Consider the following 9,028-nt stretch of genomic DNA (forward strand, 5'->3'; position numbering starts at 1 on the left):
GAGGTGCATGGAGGTACAGCAGCCCTCTGACAGCCTGGTGGTCCTCAGCGTGCTGGCTCAGAGACTTCTTGATAACACTTCATATGAAGCTGCTAATAATGCGTGTTATTTAATAGGCAAGCCTTTGTAAGATGTTTGTTAACATTAATAAGACTGTGTTAATAATAATATGACATGCTAGACAGGTTCACTGTTAAATTACGAGACGTTATAAGCACTTATAATGAATTTGTTGACAGTTTAAGCTTGAGAATGTTAATAAGAAGCTTTCTTATTATTGAAAATACAATTGAGAATTTCTTTGAACTGATTTTAATATTATTAACACATTTATTGAGTTTGATTAACTTACATATTATGCCAATGTTACCTTTTCCTCTTTTTGACATGCTACTTTACAATGCATGTATTAGCAGTTGACTGTTAACTATGCCTTTTGAAGCCATCAGATCTAACAGCAACAATGCCTTGTTAAAATGAAATCATTATCATGCACTTCTTATAATCATATCAATGAGCCGTTAATAAAGGACGCATACAATCATTATTACTTTTAACTAATGGTTACCACAAGGACCTCCATACAGGCTGAAGCATTTCATTATAGGGTGTTATAAGTAAAATAAAAAAAACAAAAAAAAACATGTTGGATAAAAAGCTTGCATCGCTGTCCAAATGGCCCTCCAGAGCCTGTAGGTGCCTGTAGGTGAGGCTATCAGATGTTGTGGGAACGTGGTCTGCTGGCTGGAACACACACTGTCCCCCCTCCACCCTCCTCAACAAGAAAGAGCTGCTGGTGCGGGGACGCTTTAATTGGAATTTCATGTGGGCTAAACTGAGGGGAAACTGATGTAAGTTAACATTTGGTAGACTTAATTGGTCCCTTTCTCTCCCTCCTCCTCCACCGGGCACTTACGGCCGCTGCTGAAGCTTCCCCGCTAATCTCCCATTTACAATCAATTCAGCCGCCCAGACAAAAAGTCCGCCTCTCTCTTTTCTTCTCTTCCTGTCTCAAACGAGCTCTTTTGTGGCCCGTAAATTGCCTGAATCCCCGGTGATCCCCCGGTGGCGGTGGGAGCAAAAGAAAGATGTCCTCATGTTGTTGACAGCCGATTAGCGCGCTCCCGCTCCCGCGCTCCTTCCTCTAAGCTCCTCCGCGTGCGCGCGCCGTAATTAAAACTCCCGTTCGTCAATTAACGTGTTTGTGGATGTAAGGCGGTTGCTCAGATGTTGGAGAGGTGTAGGAGAAACAGCGCGGAGAAAAGGCCAACCTGCCTGCTCTAGGTTGTTTACTGCTCCGACACTGCTGTCCGTGTGCCGCAGCCTGCAGCCTGTGTGTGTGTGTGTGTGCGTGCGTGCGCGCGCGCGCTTCGGATAAAGTGAAACTTGCGTCTGTGTGTCGTGTTGTTCCCCTCGTGTCACATGGAGAGCATTGAAATTCATGGATCCGATAAAAAGGTGCAGCTGTGTGGATCCTGGGCTCTGCAGGAATGTGTGGAGGGACAGGTCATGTCTCCGGTACTGTCTCTGTGAATCTGGTGGCTTTTGTGGCCTCAGTCATCCCAGTCTGTCTGATCTGACACCGATTTGGGGGGAGTCCGTATTTTAAGGGTCCCCCTGAGGAGGTCAGGAACATTTGCTTCGGGTTAACATTGTGTAAGAAGCCAAATGTATTCGCCCATCTTTTCATGCATTTGGGAATTGTGTGTTTGGATCTTTGTTTTTTCTAGAGACAGTTGGGATGCGGACCATCAGGTGGCATTTCATGCATCGTCCTGTCAGATCTCCTCATCACTTGCTGTCTGCAGATAGTTGAACTGAACAGCCTTGTCTCAGCTTCATCTGCTCAGCCTGGACGGTTTCATTAGACTAATACTCTTGAAGCTTTCAGTAACAAGAAGATAATGAATTTTTATTTGAGCTTCACTGGCGCAATTTTATTTGTACTAACCCTACTGATTCCTTTATTTTAAAGGAGCACTCTGTAGTTATGGGGGAGGGATGTGAATGAGGAGAGAAAGATTGGAAGAACATTGGCGGGTCTTTTTCTGCGTCGCTTTGTCTTCATGACTGAATAAACTGAATAATCAAACTGACCTGAAAGAACAACACAATTTATACTGTTTTACTTTGTTTATATGGCGGACCCTGCCACCTTTCTTGCTTCTCACAGTGTCCTGGGACCTTATTCTCCTCTTAGAACAGCTTGTTTATTCACTTTTGGAAAAAATACATATTTCTGAGCTTGTATCATTACCTCATTAATATTGTAAATATTAAAAAATATATACATATTTTCCTTTCAAAACTACATAGTGTCCCTTTAACTGAGCCCTGTGTTATTGTAGTTAACAGTTTGGTGGATTTTCCCGCATATGCCTGTGTGTGTGTGTGTGTGTGTGTGTGTGTGTGTGTGTGTGTGTGTGTGATGCAGTCTGATGAAATAGGTGAGCAGGGCATTCATCTGGCAATATTAGCTCTGCCAGGCTTCTGCAGGCCCGGTCGGCCCGGCTGAGCGCTAATTGGCTGTTAATAGAAAGAGCGCCATTTGGGAGCACGGATCTGCCTCTCGACAGAATGTGTGCAGGGATAATATTGTTCCAGGAGCCGTGAGGAGAATAAGTCGTGGTCTATTAACGCGGAGGCCCAGATGAGGAGCTGCGGCCTGAGTGCTCCATTATCTCCTGTTCTGATGAGCGGCTCCGGATGCGACGGTACCCCCGCCACCCTCCCTCCGCAATCAAGTCTCCCCAAGCCGTTTAACTGGTTAATGTAATTCGCTTTCAAGGGCCCATGTTATCTCTGATCATTTGCGCCATTACGCCGGAGTCAAGTGTAAATGCTGCATTATTAAGATCGTGTCTGTCAATAAATGGTGAAGCAAAGCGGCTCAGAGCATACAGCGGAGCCGGGCTGAGTCTATATGTGGCTTTCTGACGACACTTGAACAGAAAACAGACACAAAGTTCAGCGGACAGATCAGATGCCTCCGCAGCGGCGCGACGAGCCTCCAACTGTCAGCGAACCTCGCTGCGGGATCCCGTGCGGAAATCAGCCTGTCATGTCATTCGCCTCAAAAAAAACACAGTTTTAGGAAAAACAAATAGCCTACATTAAAAAATATTTGAACAACCTCTCGGAACCGTAAACTCATCTGGCATGTGTTACAAAGACCGGTGGGGTGGGGCCGCAGTGTGGTTCCGTTCAGCCCACCATTTGTTTCCAGCGAAAGAGAGCACAAATAATCTAAAAAATAAAAATAAAAAAGACAATAATGGTGTTTTATTTTGTGAACTAACAATCATAATGAAGGGTCCCTAATTATTATTTTTCATGAGTACAGAGGACAGAATGTCACTGTGTGCAGGAAGTTAGTGGATTAACGGGAGTTGGAATCCTTGTACTATTTTGCATCTTAACAATACAGGGCAAAAAACTATGTTGGGGCACTCCTGCCGCAGACTGTTGGTCTGGAGGATTACAGCAGCAACACACATCGAATAAATAAGATTTAAAAAGAAACAAAATGATAAAACGCGGGCCTGGAGCATCAAACACAGAAATTGACTTCGAGCACATCCCTAAACATTAAAAATAAATAAAATAAAAAACGAAAATCAGATTTTCTCAGCACAGCTCGTACACTCACCAGTGCTGCGGCGTCTTCTGTTGTGTTCATGTTGAATGTGTGTTCATCTGTCCTGTCTGTTTATGCTTTTATTTTTCAAAAATCGTTGAGTTTGCTCATGAGTGTTGTGAAACGCTGCGGTGTGTCACAGCAGTCAGCAGAAGCAGACCCTGCACGGTCCGGACCGGTTCTTTGAGGATTCCTTTCTATTTTCAAATGCCTTCAAAAAACACAAACACGTGGCTCAGACGTTCACTTTTCATTATAAGTTATAACTTATTTATTGACATTAACATTTTTTTCAGAGAAATACACAACATGGCAAATGAATTACATTTTAAATAACATTCTTTATTTCCATAACCTATTATTTACAGCTCCATGGAGACAGCTGATTTCTCCTGTTCGATGTTTATAACTGGGAATGCAGAAAGAAATTCTATCCGAGCATAAAAAAAAAAAATCGCTAATATTCCTACAGTGTAAGTGTGAGGTGTCGTTGTACTCCCTACGGTGTCCCTGTTGGGACATTTGGGAAGGATCCTAAATCTTATAGGATTACCACAGTTCCTTTTAAGAGATTGGATCCAATTTTATGGACTGCAACTTCTCTCTAGACTTTGAGGAAGTGTTGAGCGCAGCCACATACGCAGCTCAAAGGCCAGTCTCTCTGCCGGGGCGCTGCGCCTCAGCTCTGCAGCTCTCTGGAGGCCTCTGAGGCCGCAGAGAACACGCTGTCGTGCAGCTTCCTGATGTGTTTCTTCAAGTCGAAGTTGCGGCAGAAGCCCTTGCCGCAGGTGGCGCAGGTGAAGGGCTTCTTGTCGTTGTGAGTGTGCATGTGGAAGGTCAGGTTGTAGATCTGATGGAAGGCCTTGTTGCAGATGGAGCATTTGTACTGCTTCTCCCCGCTGTGAGTCAGCTTGTGGTTCTTGTAGTTTCCTGGGAGATTTGAAAAGAAAAAAAAAATGAACACAGTCATGACCGGAAGTGATGATCGGACAGAGTTGGGAAAACACAAGATGAAGAAATCTGAGCTCATAAATTGCCTGATGCCGTGTCTTCACCTTTACCCCGAGCAGCAGCTCGACGAAGGACTCGATGGTGAAAACAGTATCAGGCCCAGATTCTGTAGAGGCCGGAACCAGCTGTCATGTGAATCACATCACATCAAACCAGCAGCTTCCGGCGTGGACTACATTTCATAACCCGCACATGTTCTGACAGAACACTGAGAGGAATCCAGACAGCAGCTAACCGAACAGAACCTTACATTTATGTTCTGTTAATGTGCTGATAATCCACACAGTCCAAATCAGATCCTTATCTGTATGTGAGCTGGCATATAAACAGAACGGTACACCACCACGGGATAGAACAGTGTGTGGGAATGATGCGAGGCTGATCTGAGGCCGACACATCTGGAGTCTTTACGGTATCCCTCCTGTTACTTTAACGCCACAATACATCAGAGCTGATTCTAGAAATCATGAGACTCCTGACATGGAATGATGCAGGTGTCACAAGACAAGAAGGAGCATTCTGAAGGGTGCTGGAGAGACGCAGGGGGAGAAAGAAGGTGCCACAGCGAGCTGTTCACTGGGAACCTTTTTAAAAAGTGAGGATGAGAGAGGCCGTCTGTTCTCCTGCCAGGGTCAGCGGGTCAGTGCGGAGTGAGAGCCCCCTCGGTCCCTCTGCTCGGCCCAGCCTTCGTTAATCAGGGTTTTGTGTGTCGAAGTCAAGAAGTTGTCAAACTTTGTCAGAATCAAGCGCAGCGACAACTCAACAAAAAAAGCCCTGATTCCTAACTCTGCCGGGGTCTCGCAGCTGACCCAGAGCAAATGCTGCCGTCTTGAAGGGAGAATTAGTCTGTGTAAAGTGACAAGTCCTATTTCCACTGATCGCGTCACGCTCATCGGTGGGCCCGCAATTATTTCCCCTTTCATTTCTCTCACAGACAACCAGGAACGGCAGCATATGGTTCCGCTTTTACTCCTGCTAATATTTCTCTCAGCAGACTCAGAGGATTCCCTCACAGCGAACAGGCGCTCACTTAGACGGAGTGAAGTGACTGCACATAATACCTCGTTCTTTCCCTTAATTCTCAAGTCCAGCAGGAATGAGGACAACACAATGAAGACAGGGAGCAGCAGCAGAACACCCTGCCAGCCGACAGCAGCGTGCTGACAGCCCGTCCCGCGAGTCCCGCCCGCCCGACACACGGCGCGCTGCACGGACCTCTCAACTCAACGCTCCCCGTCCAGAACACCGTGTTTCATTACAACACACATTGTTTCACCTGTTCACAGTGAGGGGATTTTATACAAACTGTCGCTGTAACAGCAAACCGATCAATAGATGTAAAGAAAATGACGCTTCATACTTTCTACGTTATTATTACCGGACAAGAAGCGCTCTCAGCAAACACGCATCGTTCCCCGTTTAAAGGAAACATTTGAGGACGAAACAATATACAGAATTAAAATTCGATTTTTTTTAATATATTTTTTTTTTGCTTTGTAGGAAAACAGTTTGGAGTAAAAGCATACAAACCATCGAGCTGATAACGGATATAACAGTTTTAGAGTCTGCGATAATAAAACAAAAAAACGGGGAAATCTTCCAAAAGTGTGTGTAAAATAATGCGGCTCGTTTCTGGTTGGGATCATTTACCTTTCTGGTGGAAACCTTTCCCGCAGAACTCACAGACGAACGGTTTGTATCCGGCGTGGATCCGTACGTGCGTGTTGAGAGTCGAGCTTCTGTTGAACGCCTTCCCACACTGGTTGCATTTATGAGGCTTTTCCTGAACACGAATAATTCAAGAGAAAAACAAGCAAAGTTAAATCAAAATATAAATTCATAAAGTCAGATATAAAAACAGAATGTAAAACATGCTGCCTGTCTGCGCCGCGGCTCACCTGCGTGTGGATGATTTTGTGTCTGCACAGCGTGCTGGCCTGCCGGAATCCTTTGCCGCACACTTTACACACGAAGGGCCGGGCCCCGGTGTGCACCGGCATGTGTCTGGTCAGATTGTAATGTGCGTTAAAAACCTGCGGAGAACAAAAACCACAGCGGAGACTGTAGAGAGGCTGCTCGGATGAAATCATCTCATCTCATTTGGATCCACTGGAATTTAATCTGGCTGCGGCAACATATTTTCCTTTATAGTTTTTATTTGTTTTAGGGCAAATTTTTGTTTTAAAAATGGACATCCATAAATCCTTTTTATTTTCAATCATAATAAAATTATAGATTAATTTTAAAACCGTCATTTACATAATGCAATGATAATAAATACATTTAAAATAAATAAACACAATGTTAATCTACTACATTTTTTTTAAAACACACACAAAAGCACCGTACCTTTCCACACACTTCACACGTGAAGTTTTTGGGTTTCCCGTCTGCAGCGCTGCTGCCGGTGCTGCTCAGTTTGTTGTGCGTCTTGACGCCGTTCTTCTCGGTGCTCAGGCCGTGGTTCTCCTTCACTATCTGGTCCAGCTGCCCTGGCAGATGTTCCTTGTGCGGGTACTGAGGTGTGGGCAGCTTGTCGGCCCCCACCCCGGCCAGCTTTGCGTTCTCCAGCAGCAAGAGTCTGTGGTGCGCCGACAGAGAGGCCTGGGCCTGCGGGCTGGAGAACCAGTGTCCGGCCAGCAGCTCCGACTGCTGGTACGCAGAGTCCAGGTAGTTAAGATAGTAGAGCGAGCCGCCGCTGGGCACGGCCACGGCCTGGTGTAGGACCTGCGGTTTCACCACCCTGCTCCCCGACGTCAGCTGCGGCTGCTTCAAGCCCGAGTCCACTTTCCCGCATATTCCGCAGTTTCCCTTGCACGGAGCAGCTGCGGAGCCGCAAAAAGTGCCCCTGAAACTGGCTCTCCACAACTCCGAGTAGTTCATCAGCGCCTTCGCTTGGAGGTCGTAGCTAAAGGGCTGTAGCGGGATCATGCAGGGGATCGGGGAGCAGAGCCCGAGCAGCTTCTTCCCCTCTGACCGCTCCTCCGCGCTCCCCTTCGGCTCCGAGCTCTTGGACATGATCCGGTCTATGGAGAAGGCCAGGGTCTTGGGAGCCGCGGACGGTCCGGTCCTCCCGCAGGACATCACCGTCTCCAGAGAGGCAGAACTTGCCATCTTGTTGTTGTTGTTGTTGTTGTTGTTGTTGTTGCTGCAGTGTTTTGTTTGCAGCGGAGCAGAACTTGGTGTGAGCAACTCCCGGTTCAGTCCGACCCGCTCCTCCAGCTGCCCCGCGTCTTTTCACTCTCCTGAGCTCCCAGCAGAAAAGACAGGAGGACACATCAGTTTAATAAGCACCTTGCTGCCACAGTGTCACGCATTTGCATTCAAATGGCCATCCCCCCGCAACAATAGCGTCCAGGGGTGATGGATTAATGCTCATTAACTAGTGCACACAAAATTAACAGGACATTACAGAGCTCGTTAGGGAGAAGAAGAAGAGGAAGAAGAAGAAGAGCGCAGAGGAGGAAAAAAAGAGCAGAATGTTGGAGTCGGAGCTCCTGGAGAATGCGCGGGCGTAAAGTTGAGTCCGTGCAGGAGTTCAGGTTACCTCTTTAATGGTCAGACGGCTGATGAGAAACCAGCAGACTGCTCTCTGTCACATGTTGGCAGCGCACGCCCCTCCTCAGCGCGGATCACTGTCTCCTGACATCAGCGGGCACCCAAACTCTTAACTGGGTGACAGGGAGACGCCCTGCACGCCCTCAGAAAAAAGAGAGGGTGGCACGGGTTACTCAGGCTACCATAAGTCACCCGAGACATAAATATGAAAGCATTTCCCTCAAGAGAACGATCATACGTCTCAGAGTGTTTTCATCATTAAAGCCGTCTTGCAGCAGTTGTATCAGTCTCCTGCGTTCATCTGTGAACATCACAGGAATCTTTCTCTTTTCCCACTTGGCAACATTTTTTTTAGGAGAAAGCTGCTAATCCTCAGAGATGGGAGCCCCTCTTTTCCACGCCGGCTTATATACTTACTATTTGTATAAATTCGAGGACGTCCAATTTCCACCTGTTTAGGAGCAGAGACTCCGTTAGGATCCTATTAAACGTCGTTCCTCCTTCCCTCTATTCAAAAGAAGCAATTTTCCAGAGCGATTCAAGGCTCAACTCAGCGCAGGGAGGAAAAAAGAAAGAAAGAAAAAAAAAAAAAAAAACACAAGCTCTTTCACTTTTAGCCACTAAAGCACTGCGTGAACCTGGTTTTGTGTTTTTTTTCTCTCTCCTGAAATAGAGGGACGGATTAAAGAGGGAGAGGAAAAAGAAAAGACTCAGAGGTATACAAGGACAAATGAAAAGAGCGCCTTTTTTCTCTGAGAGGCATACAAGAAGTTTGCAGGAATCCGCCGTGTTGTGTGGGAGTTACAATGAGCAGCAGCTCTC

General features: G+C 46.4%; 1 protein-coding gene across 2 annotated transcripts; it reads right to left on the bottom strand.

Moving 5' to 3' along the window:
• Positions 1-3,883: 3,883 nt before the first annotated feature.
• fezf2 (FEZ family zinc finger 2) lies at positions 3,884-8,763 on the bottom strand. Of its 2 annotated transcripts, XM_030418798.1 has the most exons (6): positions 8,624-8,763; positions 8,196-8,348; positions 6,998-7,893; positions 6,547-6,681; positions 6,299-6,431; positions 3,884-4,567 (listed from the first exon to the last, which is right to left on the bottom strand). In XM_030418798.1, exons 3-6 carry the CDS (start codon positions 7,760-7,762, stop codon positions 4,317-4,319), a joined length of 1,284 nt encoding a protein of 427 aa, XP_030274658.1. In that variant the 5' UTR covers positions 7,763-7,893; positions 8,196-8,348; positions 8,624-8,763; the 3' UTR covers positions 3,884-4,316. The 2 variants fall into 2 exon arrangements, with proteins under 2 accessions (XP_030274658.1, XP_030274657.1); XM_030418797.1 differs by having other exon boundaries at positions 6,998-8,348.
• Positions 8,764-9,028: the final 265 nt, after the last annotated feature.

Source organism: Sparus aurata, chromosome 6, assembly GCF_900880675.1.
Source record: "Sparus aurata chromosome 6, fSpaAur1.1, whole genome shotgun sequence".
NCBI lineage: Eukaryota > Metazoa > Chordata > Actinopteri > Spariformes > Sparidae > Sparus > Sparus aurata.

Bases quoted from the DNA above. Each gene is read 5' to 3' on its own strand.
- fezf2 (XM_030418798.1), bottom strand. From the start codon at position 7,762: ATGGCAAGTTCTGCCTCTCTGGAGACGGTGATGTCCTGCGGGAGGACC. The intron at 6,682-6,997 runs GTACGGTGCTTT...TGTTCTCCGCAG, and splicing joins CGTGTGAAGTGTGTGGAAAG to GTTTTTAACGCACATTACAA. The intron at 4,568-6,298 runs GTAAATGATCCC...CAAATCTCCCAG, and splicing joins GAAAGGTTTCCACCAGAAAG to GAAACTACAAGAACCACAAG.